Source organism: Phyllostomus hastatus, unplaced genomic scaffold (genome assembly GCF_019186645.2).
Source record: "Phyllostomus hastatus isolate PE091 unplaced genomic scaffold, TTU_PhHast_1.1 phas_scaffold_397, whole genome shotgun sequence".
Taxonomy (NCBI): domain Eukaryota; kingdom Metazoa; phylum Chordata; class Mammalia; order Chiroptera; family Phyllostomidae; genus Phyllostomus; species Phyllostomus hastatus.
The window spans coordinates 3282149-3299152 of record NW_025334029.1 but is presented as its reverse complement, the minus strand read 5'-3'; the positions used below and the strand labels follow the sequence as shown (position 1 = coordinate 3299152).

Below are 17004 nucleotides of genomic sequence, written 5' to 3'. Positions count from 1 at the left end.
GCAGATCCATTCTTAGTTTTCTGAGAAAATTCCATAATGTTTTCCACAGTGGTTGTACAAGTCTGCATTCCCACCAACAATGCACTAGGGACCCCTTTTCTCCACAACCTCTCCAACACTTGTTGTTTGTTGCTTTGTTTATGATGGCCATTCAGACTGGTATGAGGTGGTATCTCATTGTGGTTTTAATTTGAATCTCTGTGATAGCTAGCAATATTGAATATCTTTTCATGTGTCTTTGGATCCTCTGTAAGTCCTCCTTGAAGAAGTGTCTGTTCAAGTCCTTTGCCCATTTTTTCACTGGGTTGCTTGTCTTCTTAGAGTGTAGCCATGTAAGTTCTTTACATATTTTGGAGATTAAACCCTTGTCTGAGGTATCATTGGCAAATATGTTTTCCTATACAGTTGGTTCTCTTTATATTTTTATTTTTTCTTTTTTTTCCTTGATTCTTTTTTTATTTTGATACTGTTTTCTTTAGCCATGAAGAAGCTTTTTATTTTGACGATGTCCCATTTGTTTATTCTTTCCTTTATTTCCCTTGCTCTAGGGGACATGTCAGTAAAAATATTTCTGCATGAAATATCTGAGATTTTCCTACCTACATTCTCCTCTAGGACTTTAATGGTGTCATGGCTTATATTTAAGTGTTTTATCCACTTCAAATTTATTTTTGTGTAAGGTGTAAGTTGGTGCTTGAGTTTCATTTTTTTTGCACGTAGCTGTCCAATTTTCCAAACACCATTTGTTGAAGAGGCTATTTTCACCACATACTATGTTGGTGCCCCCTTTGTCAAATATTAGTTGACCATAGAGACTTGGGTTTATTTCTGGGCTCTCTCTTCTGTTCCATTGGTCCATGTGCCTGTTTTTATGACAGTACCAGGCTATTTTGATTACAGTGGCCGTGTAGTATAGTTTAGTATCAGGTATTGTGATACCTCCTACTTTACTCATCTTTCTCAAAATTGAACCAGGTATTTGGGGTCGTGTATGGTTCCATATAAATTTTTGAAGTGTTTGTTCTATGTTTGTGAAATATGCCATTGGTACATTAACAGGTATTGCATTGAATCTGTAAATTGCTTTGGGTAGTATGGACATTTTAATGATATTAATTCTTCCAATCCATGAACACGGTATATGTTTCCATTTGTTTGTGTCTTCCTTGATTTCTTTCCTCAGTGTTATGTACTTTTCTGAATACAGTTCTTTTACTTCTTTTGTTAGGTTTGTTCCTAGGTACTTTATTTTTCTTTTTGCAATTTCAAATGGGATTTTTTTTCTTGATTTCTGCTTCTGCTGTTTCATTGATGGTGTACAGAAATGTCTTTGATTTCTGGATATTGGCATTATATTCCATAGTTTTGCCAAATTCATTTATTAGGTCAAGTAGTTTTTTGGTGGAGTCTATAGGATTTTCTATGTACACTATCATGCCATTGGCAAACAGTGACAGTTTGTTTCGTCCTTTCAAATCTAAATGCCAATTGTTTCTTTTTCTTGTCTCATTGCTGTGGCTAAAACTTCCAGTACTGTATTGAGTAGAAGTGGTGAAAGTGGACAGCCTTGTCTTGTTCCTAATATTAGTGGAAAAAATTTTAATTTTTGCCCATTGAGTATGATGTTGGCTGGAGATTTCTCATATATGGCTTTTATTATGTTGAGGAATGCTCCCTCTATTCCCACTTTGCCAAGTGTTTTTATCATAAATGGGTACTGTGACTTATCAAATGCTTTTTCTTCATCTATTGATATGATCATGTAATTTTTGTCTTTGCTTTTGTTTATGTGATGTATTACATTTACTGATTTGTGAATATTGTACCATCCTTGCATCCCTGGAATGAATCCCACGTGGTCATGGTGTATGATTTTTTTAATATATTGTTGGATGCGGTTTGCCAGTATTTTGTTGAGGATTTTAGCATCTATGTTTATCAGCAATATTGGCCTGAAGTTTTCCTTTTTTGTTTTGTTTTTATCTCATTTTGGGATTAGGATGATGCTGGCCTTATAAAAAGAGTTTGGGAATCTCCCAACTTTTTGGATTATTTGGAATAGTCTGTGAAGGATAGGGGTTAGCTCTTCCTTAAATGCTTTGTAGAATTCTCCTGTGAAACCATCTGGTCCGAGGCTTTTGGGTGTCAGAACTTTTTTGATTACTGCTTCAATTTCTTCTGCTGTTATCGGTCTGTTCAGGCTTTATGCCTCTTTTTCATTGAGTTTTGGAAGATTATATTTTTTAGAAATTTGTACATTTCACTGAGGTTTTCAATTTTCTTGGCATATAGTTCTTCATAGTAATTTCTTACAATCCTTTGTATTTCTGTGGTATCAGTTGTAATCTCTCCTCTTTCATTTCTGATTGTGTTTATTTAGGTGTTCTCTCTTTTTTTCTTGATGTGTCTGCTTAAAGGCTTGTCGATTTTGTTTATCTTTTCAAAGAACCAGCTCTTGGATTGATTGATCCTTAGAATTGTGCTTTTAGTCTCTATGTCATTTAATTCTGCTCTGATCTTGGTAATTTCCTTCCTTCTACTTGCTCTGGGCTGTCTTTGTTGTTGTTCCTCAAGTTCTTGTAGACATAGAGTTAGATTGTTTGTTTGAAATGTTTCTATCTTTTTTAGGTATGCCCGTATCACTATGAACTTCCCTCTCAGGAGTGCCTTAGCTGTGTCCCATAAGTTTTGGGTTATTGTGAGTTCATTTTCATTTGTTTCCAGAAACTTTTTAATTTCTTCCTTAATCTCATTCTTGACCCATTCATTGTTTAATAGCATGTTATATAATCTCCATGATTTTGAGCATTTTTAGTTTTTTTTTTCCTTGGGTTGGTTTCTAGTTTCAGTCCCTTGTGATCTGAGAAAATGCTTGGTATGATTTCAATTTTCTTGAAATTGTTGAGGCTTGTTTTGTGTCCTATCATGTGGTCTGTCTTTGAAAATGTGCCATGTACATTTGAAAAGAATGTGTATTTAGCTTCTTTGGGATGGCGGGCTATGTATATATCAGTTTAGTCCATTTCATCTAGGGTATTGTTCAATGCCGCAATATCTTTGTTGATATTTTGTTTGGAAGATCTGTCCATTTTTGACAGTGGGGTGTTAAAATCCCCCACTATAATTGTGTTGCTGTCAATATCTTTCTTGAAGTCCTCTAAGATTTTCTTTATGTATTTGGGTGCTCCTATGTTGAGTGCATATATATTTACAATGTTTATGTCTTCTTGGTGGATTCTTCCTTTGAGTATTATGAAGTGATCTTCTGGGTCTCTCTTTAATGCCCTGTTTCGGAAGTTTATTTTGTGTGGTATGAGTTTTGATACCCTGGCTCTTTTTTCCTCTCCATTTGCTTGGGAAATTTTTTCCAGCCCTTCACTTTCAGCCTGTGCAGGTCTTTTATCCTGAGGTGGGTCTCTTGTAGGCAGCATATGTGTGGGTCATGTTTTCTTATCCATTCAGCTATTCTATATCTTTTGATTGGAGCATTTGATCCATTTACATTTAAGGTTATTATTGATAGGTACTTATTCATTGCCATTTATGCACCTCTCTCTCTCTCTCTCTCTCTCTCTCTCTCTCTCTCTCTCTCTCTCTCATCTCTCTCTCTTGCTTCCTTTCCTTACAGGAGTCCCTTTAGTATCTCTTGCAGAGCTGGTTTGGTGGAGGTGTATTATTTTAGACACTTTTGTCTGGGAAGCTTCTTATTTGGCCTTCTATCTTTATTGAGAGCTTTGCTGGGTAAGATAGCCTTGGTTGCAGACCTCTGGTTCTCATTACTTCGAATATTTCTTTCTATTCTCTTCTGGCTTAGAGTGGTTCCATTGAGAAGTCAGCTGCTAGCTGTACTGGCAATTCCCTTGTATGTTACTTCATGTTTCTCCCTTGCTGCCTTTAAGATTCTCTCTTTGTTTGAAAGTTTGCCATTTTAATTGTGATGTGTCTTGAGGTGGGCCTCTTTAATTTCCTCTTGATTGGGACTCTCTGTTTTTTCTGGATTTGTGTGATTTTTTTCTCTCATCAAATTGGGAAAATTTTCCATCATTACTTTTTCAAATAGGTTTTCTATCCCTTGCTCTCCTTCTTCTCCTTCTGGTATCCCTATTATACAGATATTATTACATTTCATATTTTCTTGCATTTCTCTTATACCCTCTTCATTCTCTCTGAGCCTGTTTTTTTTTTTTTCTTGCTCTTTCTGGGTGTTTTTTTTTCTAGTTTGTTCTCCAATTTGCTGATCCAATCTTCTGCTTCATCAATCCTGCTTTTCATTCCTTCTACTGTGTTCTTCAGTTGAGACATTGTATTCCTCATTTACTCTTGGCCCTTGTTGATATTTTCTATTTCCTTTTTCATGTTTATATAGTTTGCAGTTACTTCATTGTAGGTTCCCTCTAGTTTCTGGTAGCTCATTGTGAACTCATTGAGTTTCCTGATAATCATTTCTTTGAACTCAGTATGTGATAGTTTAGTTGGCTCTATTTCATTTAGCTTTCTTTCTGAGGCTTCCTCCTTTCCCTTCAATAGGGGGTTGGTTCTTTGTTTTCTTATTGTTCATGAGACTCTTCTTGTTAGCCTTTGTTTCTTAAATTGATCTGTTCTGGCTCCCTGGGTTTATGGTGTGAACTTCTGTCATAGAATAGCTGTGAGATTGAGTGGTGCAGCCTCCTTTGGGTATCCTGGTGCTCACAGCTTCCCCCTACTCTTATTTGTGATCAGTTGGAGGAGTAAGGCAAAATGGTTTAAGACAGAAAGAGCGTATTCTGTTTACAGTAGCTTCCTGTATAGAATAGATAGGACATCCTTTGCCTGTGTACAGTGTTAACCATGATCTTCCACCCCACCAGCCACATTTTAGAAAGGATGGAAAGAAGATAAGACTCTTATTGGGGAGGACAGGATTGTGAGTTGGATCTAGAAAGCAGTCAGGCTGTGGGATGTCAGATTCTTAGGTAGGGTGGGAATAAAGATTAGTAAATAGGAGTAGTGTGTAAGAGAATAGAGTTAACCACTGCAATAATAGAGTGGGAAATTGCAAAGTGGGCTGAGATCTCGGAGGGGTGTTGTGTGGTATTTACAATTGTATGAAATAGATCTTATTTACAGTAATATTAGAACAACAATCATATGGCAGAATCTATGAGATGTAGATAACAAGAATAGGGAGTATAGAACCTTGAGTGGTATAGTAATGGAACACAAATTTCTCAAACCACAAGGGCCTGAAAGTAGAATGCAACCTCAAGGAAAAAATTCAAAAACATTCAATTCATGGAGATTGAATAGTATGCTATTAAACATTGAATGGGTTAATAATGAGATCAAGGAAGAAATCAAAGTTTCTGGAAACAAATGAAAATGAATACACAATAATCCAAAACCTATGGGACATAGCCAAGGCAATCCTGAGAGGAAAGTTCATAGTGATACAGGCCTACATTAAAAAAAACACACACAACAACTTTTGAATAAACAACCTAGCAGTAAATATACAAGAACTGGAACAACAACAACAACAACAACAATCCCAGAGCATGTAGAAGGAAGGAATAAACCAAGATCAGAGCAGAGTTAAATGATATAGAGACTAAAAGAACAATTCTAAGGATCAATAAATCCAGAAGCTGGCTCTTTGAAAACATAAACCAAATCAACAAGCCTTTATGAAGACTTATCAAGAGAAAAAGAGAGAGGAACCAAATAAAAGGATCAGAAATAAAAGAGAAGAGATTACAACTGATACCACAGAAATACAAAGGATTGTAAGAAATTGCTATGAAGAACTATATGCAAGAAATTTGAAAACCTGGATGAAATGAACAAATATCTAGCAAAATATATTCTTCCAAAATTGAATCAAGAAGTAGTACAAAGCCTGAGAAGACCAATAACAGCTGACAAAATGAAAGTAATAATAAAAAATCTCCTGGCACACAACCACCCTGGGTGGATGGTTTCACAGGAGAATTTTACAAATCATTTAAGGAAGAGCTGACCACTATCCTTTATAGATTATTCCCAAAAAATCCATGAAAAGTAAAGACAACCAAACTCTTTTTAAAAATATTTATTTATCTTTTAGAGAAGGGAAGGGAGGGAAAAAGTGAAGAAGAAGAAAACCATGAGTGTGTGGTTGCCTCTCTAACAGCCAAATGGGGACACAGCTCACAACCCAGAGATGAACACAGATTCTATAATCCTCAGTAAAATATTGGCAAACCACATCCAGCAATACATTAAAAAAATATACATTATGATCATGTGAGATTCATCCCAGGGATGCAAGGATGGTATAGTATCCACAAATCAATAAACATAATACATCACATAAATAAAAGGAATATCAATAATCACATGACCATATCAAAAGATGTGGAAAAAGCACTGCATAAGGTAAAGAATCCATTTATGATAAAAACACTCAGCAAAATGGCAGTATAGGAAGCATAGCTCAACATAATAAAGGTCATATATGAGAAGTCTATAGCTAATGTTATACTTAATGGACAAAAACTAGTGTGTCTGGCTTCACTGTTTCTATTCAACATATTGGAAGCTCTAGCAACAGCGATCAGACAAGAACAAGAAATAAAAGGTATCTAAATTGGAAAGGAGGAAGCAACTGTCATTGTTTGTAGATGACATGATAGTCTACATAGGAAACCCTGTAGAATTCACCCTAAAACTACTCACCCTAAAGTGAATTTGTTATAACAGTGAGATACAAAGTCAAAATTCAGTAATAGAGGAATTTTTGTATACCAACAATGAAATACCAGAAACAGAAATTATGAAAACTGTTCCATAGCAACAAGAAAAATAAAGTACCTAGGAATAAACCTTACCAAGGAGGTAAAAGATCTGCACTCAGAAAACTACACAACACTGAAGAAAGTAGTTAAGGAAGATAAAAATAAATGGAAGCATATATGGTGTTCTTGGATTAGAAGAATTAACATCATTGAAATGTCCACACTAATTAAAGCAATTTATAGATTCAATGCAATTCCTATGAAGATACCAATGACATATTTCTCAGATATAGAACAAACATTTCAAAAATTTATATGGAACCATAAATGACCCCAAATAATCTCAGTAATTTTGAGAAAGAAGAACAAGTTTGAGGGATCACAAAACCTGACATGAAACTATATTACATGGCCACTGTAATCAAAACAGTCTGGTACTGGCATTAGAAGAGATACATAGATCAATGGAACAAAATAGGCAGCCCAGAAACAAACCCATGTGTCTATGGTCAAGTAATATTCAACAAAGTTGAAAGGAGCATAAAATGGAGTAAAAATATCCTCTTTATCAAATGGTTTTGGGAGATCTGGACAGCTACATGCCAAAAAAAAAAATGAAACTTGACTACCAACTTTCACCACACACAAAAATAAACTCAAGATGGAAAAAAGACTTAAATATAAGTTATGAAAACATAAAATTCATAAAGGAGAACATAGGTTGGAAAATCTCAGATATTCTATGTAGCAATATTTTCTCCAATATGTCCCCTCAAAAAAGGGACCTAAAGGAAAGAATAAAAAATGGGCTCTCATCAAATTAAAAAGCTTCTTCATGGCTGAAGAAAACATTAGCAAAATGAAAAGGGAACCAATCCTGTGGGAAAATATATTTGCCAATGACACCTCAAACAGGGGTTTGATCTCCAAAATATATAAAGAGCTGAACTCACACGACTCTACAACAGGAAGACAAACAACCCAGTTAATGAATGAGCAAAGGTCCTGAACAGACAACTCTCCAAGGAGGACATACAGAGGATCCATAGACAGATGAAGGGGTATTCAACATCACAAACCATTAGAGAGATGTAAATTAAAACCATAATATACCACTTGACACCAATCAGAATGGCATCCACAAACAAATCAACAAACAAAAAGTGCTGGTGAGGATTTGGAGAAAAGGGAACCCTAGCGCACTGTTGGTGGGAATGCAGACTGGTGCAGCCACTGTGGTAAACAGTGTAGGATTTCCTCAGAAAACTAAAAATGGAACTGCCTTTTGACCCATCAATTCTGCTGTTAGGATTATACCCTAAGAATCCTGCAGCACCAATTCAAAGAACCTATGTACCCCAATGTTCATAGCAGCGTTATGTACAATTGCCAAGTCATGGAAACAGCTTAAATACCTATCAGGAAATGAGTGGATCTAAAAACTGTGGTACATTTACACAATGGAATACTACACAGCATAAATAAAAAATATGTCCCTACCCTTCCCCAAACAGTATGGATGGAACTGGAGAGCATTATGCTAAGTGAAGTAAGCCAGGAGGTGAAAGACATATACCATATGATCTCATCTATAAGTGGAACCTAATTAACGAAATAAACAAGCAAGAAAAACATAACCAGAGACATTGAAATTAAGAACAACTGAAAGTAACCAGAGAGGTGGGGGGAGGAATACAACATGGGAAAGAAGTGAAAGGGTCATAAATTAACATATATAAAGGACCCATGGACAGAGCCAAAGGGGAGTAAGTTGGGAGTGGGAGGTGGGGATGGGTAGGGTGGGAAAAAGTGGTGGGGGGATAATGGAGACAACTGTGCTCAAACATTAGTAAAAATATATTTTAAAAAGTAAAATTAAAAATGCTATCACAAATGTATTATTATTTTTTAAAATAAAAATAAGAGTAAAATCTGTATCTTCCTTTCAGTTTTTCTGTAAACCTAAAACTGCTCTAAAAACTTAATTCTCAAAAAAATAAGAGTGTTTCTGATCAGCCATTTTAAACTAAAAACAAATAAAAATAAATCCTGATTTTTATGTGGAAGATGGCAGCGAGAAGATGGGAGCAGTGTCCACTTCTCTCTGCACATGCATGAAACTACCTAGCTGATCTTCCAAGGAACAGAGTGAACAGCCAACAGTATCCCAGCACAGATGAAGATTGGAGGCCAAAAATTGTAGAGGGCATTGAAAAATCAGACAGTAAGGAAAGCACTTCAGGACAATAAGGTCCCTGGGACCAGCACAGGGACCAGGGTGGCTGCAGCCCCAGGCCTGGCACCCACTGGGTCTGCCTCAGGGTTCTTAGGAAAGAACCAGGTCAATGGCTCCCTCCCCTGCCAAAAAAAGTTTGAGCAGCACCAGGGACCCTGGATGCTTGAAGTCATGGTGGGGGGGCAGATAAGGATGAAGTCACAAACACACAGGGGTGGTGTACACCCACTAAGACTATGCACCTAGCTGGGGAGAGTTGGGCAGTGATGGAACCTGACCCAGATAGTCCCCAGTCTGGTTGGAGAGTTGGGCTGTGTGAGAGGTCAGGTGATTATGTCGAGAGGCAGGCTTGAATAGGAGGAATTTTTCAAAAATAATAAAAAAAGAGGTACACAGTGGCTGTTTAGGGAAATCTCCCACAGCAGCTGCCTCCTGTACCCCTATCCTGAAGGCCACAGCACTTGTCAGGGCTCCCACTGTAGCAGTGGAAGCCCAGCACTCACGCCCAAAGCCCTAGGGCTGGGACACACCTGACCCCACCACCCCAGCCTCTGCAGAAGCAATAGCAGCAGCAGCAGAGGCTGCACACTCACACACAAAGTACCAGGGAAGGTGCACACCTCAACTCGTGGCCCAGGGACTGCCAATCTCACCCCAGCAGTGGAGGCCAAGCACCCATGTCCACAGGCCACCACAGGGACAGCACACGTGTGACAGGGAAGCCTAGTGGCTGTACATCTCGCCCCAGCAGCGGAGGCCAAGTGCTCACACCTGCAGCCCCAGGGACAGAGAACTTCTGACCTCGCCACCCAAGGCACCTCACACCCCACCCCAGCACCCCAGGTGAAGCAGCAGAGAAGGTACATGCCCGCATCTGCCAGGGCAGCCACAGCAGCACCCCTGCCCTGCAGGGCTGTCTGGCTCTCTAAGAGGAAGTCAGAGATGTCCCTGCAGAAGAGAGCTGCAGGGCTCAGGGAGTCAGCAATCCCCAGAAAGACTTAACTCAGTGGGGGTGCTGAATTGCCCTGAACAGACTCTGAGAGTCTCTAGCACCAGGACATCAAAGAGCAAGAAGGTAGTGTGTGAGTTGCCCCTAATTGGTGCACCTCAAAGACAGTGCAACTGGTGGACTGAAGGTGTAGACTGGGTATAGAAGGGCACTGGAGACTCAGCAGTGAACTGAGGAACTGGACTGGAGGCTGGACAACTGCAAAAAGTGTGGCTTAGACCTGGTCCCCATCCCTGCAAAACCACAGGAAGGGAGAAAAGGAAAACCAATCCCCCCTCAGCCTGCTGCAGCCAGGAAGACCAGCAGAACTTGCTTGGCTGGTTTAAAGCCAGCAGGAAGCACTTTTTTCTTTTTTTTTAAATTCCTTCTTTCTTTCTTTTTTTATTCCTTCTTTCTTCCTTTCTTTCGTTTTTATTCCTTCTTCCTTCCTTCCTTTTTTTAAATTTCCACAAGTGAGACAATAAAACCTGGACCTGTAAAAAGACCAGAGTTAGACCCAAAGAGGCAGTGAGACAAATTTCACTTTGCCACTCCAGAGAGCTTGCACGTTAGTGTATATTTGTATTATTATTATTTTTCATTATTCTTATATCTTTTATTTTATTAGTATTTTTATTTATCTTCTTTCTGTTTAGTGTTCTTCTCTTGGTTTGTTAAATTGTATGGTTTGACTGGTTTCCCTTGTTCTCTGTTTCATAGTATATTTTTAATTTTCTGCCTTTCTCTTCACTTGTGTTCCACTAGCACACTACCTAGATCCTTTACTTCCTATTATGGTTACTCAGATCACATAGATTCTTTCATGTGACAGTTGCTCCATTACTATTGTAAATAATTGCTGTTACATACAATTGTAAATATTACATAGCACCCCTCTGGGATCTTAGCTCACTTCACTCTTTCCTGAACTTTATATTACTGTTGTGGTTAACTCTATTCTCTTGTACATTACACCTATTTTCTACGCTTTACTTTCACTTTACCACATAATCTGACCTCCCACAAGCTCACTGCTTTCTAGATCCTCCTCACAATCTTTCCCCCACCTAACAAGAGTCTTATATTTTTCTACCCTTTCTAAAAAGAGCTAATTGGGTGAAATATCACGGTTATCACTATACATATCCAAAGGATCTCCTATCTCTTCTCTATGGGTTGGTACATTAAATACCATAAAATATACTCCTACTGTCTTTAACCATTTTCCTTTCACCCTCCAACTGATCACAAAAAAAGTGTAGGTGGAAGCTGTGAATACCAGTATACCTGTTGGAAGAGGAAACCCACCAACAAAGGAACAACCAACAGATAACAATGGAAAAAGGTGAAGAAGGGAGTAGAAGCCACACTAACCTCAACCCAGGACCTATCTGTAAAAACAACTAATGATAGAGAAATTACCCAGAAAACAACTGAACAAGAGAAAGAGAGAAGCCTCAAAACTTCATACAGACAGAAGGACCAGGTTCAACGTAACCTGGCCACACCTGCAAAACATAATACAAGATGTGGTGGACAGAGTGACTCTTAGTTAAACAGCTGGAGGGAAGGAGCCACCAAATAAAGACACAACAACAATTAAAACACAAAGGCATCAAGAGAACTAACAAAAATGACAGCCCAAGACCAGGGAGCTCAGGAGATCAAGGAGACAGCACCACTGAATCTCACAGGACTTCTACCATTGAAGTTCAACCATAAACCCAGGAAGTCAGAACAGGTCAACTTAAGAATCAGAGGCTAACAAGAAGAGTCTCACAAACAATGGGAAGACAAAGAAACAATCCCCAGGTGAAAAAAAGAGGAAGCCTCAGAAAGAATGCTAAATGAAATAGAGGCAATTCAACTATCAGGTATTGAGTTCAAAGCAATGGTTATCAGGAAGCTCAATGAGCTCACAGAGAATTAGTAGGCACTACAATGGAAAACTACAATGAACTCACTAACAACTATATCAACATGAAAAAGGAAATAGAAACTATCAATAAGGGCCAAGGGAAAATGAAGAATACAATTTATGAACTGAAGAACAAAGTAGAAGGAATCAAAAAGCAGGTTAGATGAACCAGAGGATCAAATCAGCAAGCTGGAGCACAAAGTAGGAAAAAAAGACACCAAAAAAGATCAAGAAAAGGAAAAGTAGCTGAGAAAGAATGAAGAGGGGTTAAGGGAAATGCAGAACAACATGAAGCATAATAATATCCATATAATAGGGATACCAGAAGGAGAATAAGAAGAGGAATGGATAGAAAAGCTGTTTTAAAAAGTAATGATAGAAGGAAAAAAAAAAAGGTCCCACAAATCTAGGAAACACAGAGAGTCCCAATCAAGAAGAACACAAAGAGGCCCACTTCAACACAGAAAACTGAAAATGGAACTGCCTTTTGACCCGGAAATTCCACTGCTGGGATTATATCCTAAGAACCCTGAAACACCAATCCAAAAGAACTTATGCACCCCAATGCTCATAGCAGCACAATTCACAATAGCTATGTGTTGGAAGCAACCTATATGCCCATCAGTAAATGAGCTGATCAAAAAACTGTGGTACATTTACCCAGTGGAATATTATGAAGCAGAGAGAAAGAAGAAGCTCCTATCCTTTGAGACAGTGTGAATGGAACTGGAGAGTATCATGCTAAGTGAAATAAGACAGGAGGGGAGGAGCAAATACCATATGAACTCATTTTTAACTGGAATATAATCAACAACAAAAAAAGCAAATAAAATATAACCAGAGACATTGAAATTAAGAACAATCTAACAGTAACCAGAGGGGAGCAGGTAGGGGACAATGGGAGGATGGGTTTTCAGAAACTACTATAAAGGACCCATGGACAAACCAAGGGGGAGTGTGGAAGCAAGGGAGGGAGGTGGGTTTGGCTGTGGTGTGGAAGAAATGCAGATAACTGTAATTGAACAACAAATAATTTTTAAAAAGATTGTGATTACCTCATTAAAAGAATACATGTATCAATAAATAAAGAAATAATTTACACATATACACACAAAGGACACAGCGTGAACCTAACTGGTTCCTAGCTTTCACTCAGGCTTTTTTGGGCCAGTGTTTTAGACTTCGTTTGCACACATGCAGTCCTTATAAACAATCCAGACTCAAATAGAAGATCTGTATTTCATCAACCAGGGAAAAGAGGTCAAGATTAGGGATAATGATAGAGTAACCCAGTAATTAAGGAATTCTGTTTTACAACACTCCTCCTTCTTTACTGCAGTAATTGGCAAGAGTATGTCCAAGATATTTTCTGACAGTGGGTAGGTGTCTCTCCTGAACCACGGCCAACTTATAGGTTGTTTCCTGCCAAGCTCTAGCTATCAGCAGTTTGGTCTACTCTCAGAATCTTTTTAGTTGTCTGGAAAATTACCATGCCAAATGGAAAATACTAGAAACTGGTATAAAAAGCACACTGTACTAAAATATGGGAAAATATTAGTAATGGCTAAGCTGATAAAATTTGGGAAGCTAAAAATCAAAATAATTCTTATAACTCTTTTCTATCATTAAACTCATACCCTATCATACAAAGGGAAGTTACTTCAGCTAAAGTCTGATGGACAATACTTGGAATTTACTTCAATCAGCTAAACGTAGAGCAAGTAGCTCATTTATAAAATGGACCCAGTGCCTTGTAGTTTTATTGGTGCTTCCTATAGAGAACCTTAGTTCTATTGAATACAGTATATACCCCATGCTATGAAGTGCTGGTCTCTGGAAATGCAGCCACTAACTATAAACCATAATTCATGAGTTTATTTCTATTACTTGAAAACTATTGAAATACTACATTTTAGGGCCTATATGGAAATCAACATATTTTACAGAGGGACTCTAATAGTCTTACTTTAAGAGTAAGATCATTTCATAGTGGGAAAAATAATTTTATATTTTCTTCATATTTTGAGACTTGTGTTGATTTCCTAAATCTCAAGTGAACATGTGAATGTGTGAATTTTATTGATTTGTAATGAGAGTGGGGCAAGGTAGAAAGATAACATCTATTAGCATAACAAGGGGGAGGGAAATTCAAAATGTGATTAATGCAAAAGCTGAAATGAACAATATCAAAGATGATTTTGATTTCCATGTTTCTATATAATCTGGTCCTTAAATCATGGTTATTGTTTTCTTCCCTTCCACTCTCTTATTTTTTCTCTCCTCTTTAAATGTAGAATTCTTGGTTGTTAAAACTGAACTTTGAATTAGTAGGCACAGATCAGTCCAGAAAACAAAATGAGAGGATGGGTGATGGGGTTATGGTTTTGGGTAGTTTGCTGCTAAACAGAACCAAGAATGTGAAAATGACATTGACTTTCTTTGAGCCTGTCTATTTGGGAGTCATTCCCAGTTGTTTTATGCAATTACTTGAGATCTTCCAAAAGGAGAGCAATTCAAGTGTGCCATTAGTCCACTTGAACATCATAATTATTTCACTTTGAAATTTTTCAAGTATGTGATTATTACTCACAAAGAAAAGTTGACTCCCATTTTATAGTATTAGAAATAAAAGGAATTGTGTGAGAAATACTCCCTTGATATACTCATGGACAAATGAATACTATAAAATCTACAATAGTTAATATAAGGGAATTAGTTTTCTTCTTATCCATCCTTCTTAACATTAATAAAAAATGAAAGCAGTGCTGAGTGAATTTCAGGGTCCTGGCCTCTGAACTTCAACATGTCATCATGGAATCTCTTATTCTATCTATTCCTGGCTGCCTTTGTTTGGCTATAATATGTAGTCATCAGATAACCTGCAAACAGTAAGTTCTCAGGCTGGCTGGCCATAGTGATCCACTTAACATTCCATGCCCAGTCATGGCTGTTTAGATGTGCCCTTTCCCCATCCTTGTCAGTGATTGCTGTCTATTGCATATAATGATATCTGTAGCTGAAGTTACACAGTGCTCAAACAACTAGTCAAGAATCACAATTGTTTTCATATGCCCAGCCTGTGTCTAGATCATTAGAGAGTCAAATGGTAATCTTGTTCATTTTTACTGTTACTTTCTTTTTGTGGTAAATATTGTTCTCCCCTTTAACCTAACTCCATATTATTATTATGAGACAAGGTTCATATTTTCAAAAATGAGGAGAGGGAATAAGCTTCACTGAGCACTGAGAAATTACTTCCTTGCAAAATGCCCCTGAAAAAGCCTATTTTTGAAACCCAAGTACTTACAACTTGAATGATATTGACTTTGTAGAAGCTTTTCTGGTTGTGTCACTCCACTCTGAAAAGAAAGGGAACACACAGTTACTACCCATGTTTTCTAATATCAAATAATTCCTCTGAATTAAATTGATCTTCAAGAATTCACTTAGCATAATGCTCTCCAGTTTCATCCATGCTGTCACAAAGGGTAGGAGCTCCTTCTTTCTCTCTGCTGTATAGTATTCCATTCTGTAAATGTACCATAGTTTTCTGATCCACTCATTTACCGATGAGCACTTAGGTTGCTTCCAGCACTTGGCTATTGTAAATTTGTGCTACTATGAATATTGGGGTGCACTGGTCTACTATAAAGGACACATGGACAAAACCAAGGGGGAGGATTGAAGCAAGGGAGGGAGGTGGGTTTGGCTGGGGGAAAATGCAGACAACTGTAATTGAACAACAATAAAATAATTATTAAAAATCAACAACAACAACAAAGGACTCAGCCTTTCCAGTTATATTCTTTTCACAGAATCATGCCATTAACAAAAGATGAAAAAAGGAACCACTTGAATATATTACAATATGAATTTTTGTTATTGTTCTTTTATGTGTTATTGATATTAGGTAAAAAAGAGAAAAGAAAGAGAGAGGAGAGAACATGAAGTATGGACTAAGACATTTTTTTAAACACCTACTTTGTAATGTGAAACCTGGAGTCAGATGTTGAGATTCCTATAAGGAAGAACACATACAATACATTAGTAAATGAATCAAAGGAGGGAAATGCATATGTGTTATTGCTGAAGTTATAACTTGAATAATGTTTGTAAATAGGAAATCACTTTTGACAGTTCCATTAATTGAGCATCTGTCTACCCAAGCCTGCTGCAATATGACAATAATTGCCATTTTCTCAGAATTATGTCAGACTGGTATCTATTTAGAAATTTGCACAACATGAAAACAAGTGACCTCCATGTGTGAAATTCAAGTCTATAATTTCTCACTGAGCTAGGCAACCATGCCTCTAAGGAAGTGAAGGGGACTTAGTTCAAACAAACAAATAATCATGTGTTTTTCTGTTAACTGTGATATATATGCAACAGATGTATCTCATTTTCACAAGAGAAGTGTTCTTAAAACTTCATTACAAATTTGGTGAAGTATAGGAAGGAATTTGAAACATGGCAGTGGAGCACATTATTTAAAGGGATTTAAATTTGATGTGAAAGTCACCTTATGCACAATTCATTTACTCTTTTGAGAAATAAGGATTTGCACACATAGAACTTTCTAGGAGAATGGCATATCTGTATGGATCCTGACACAACTTTCAGGCAGACACACTATAGTGATATACAGAGCATGCACAGCACTGAATGGATGGAAAAGAGAATTATCAACTGCAAAGCAAATGTCCTAAAACTGGAGACAACGAATTCAAGTAAATACAAGAAATAGTTACAGCAATCAGTGCTGCAAGTAATCTACTCTTTAAACTTATTCTCACCACACTATAGAGCAAAAATAGGATCAGAGCATAATTTATATTTAAAAGAAGTGAACAAGAATAATAACACTGTGCTTTAATCAAAAGTGAACTTCTCAGTCTAGTTAGCACAATTCTGTTGCCCAAGAGACTTTTCTTCTGGTAAGATCAGCACTCCAGAAGACTACCGTAAAATGTCCGTAAGAGATGGAGAAGGCTTGTCAACTTAAGAGTTGTGTTGCTGAAAAGTTTCTTTACCTTTACTGATAAATAATTAACTTTCCAAAAAGAACTCTAACAAGCTTGGCCATTTGATTCCCTCTACTTAGTAAATT

At 37.4% G+C, this 17004-nt stretch overlaps 1 protein-coding gene across 1 annotated transcript in view; it reads right to left on the bottom strand.

Moving 5' to 3' along the window:
• The window catches only part of AFF2 (AF4/FMR2 family member 2), a 572513-nt gene that overhangs the window by 264467 nt on the left and 291042 nt on the right, over positions 1-17004 (bottom strand). Inside the window, exons 7-8 of the mRNA XM_045820496.1 lie at positions 15876-15912; positions 15220-15253 (exon numbers count right to left, since the gene is read on the bottom strand). Coding sequence (XP_045676452.1) covers positions 15220-15253; positions 15876-15912 — 71 coding nt within the window. The remainder of the gene's footprint in view (positions 1-15219; positions 15254-15875; positions 15913-17004) is intronic.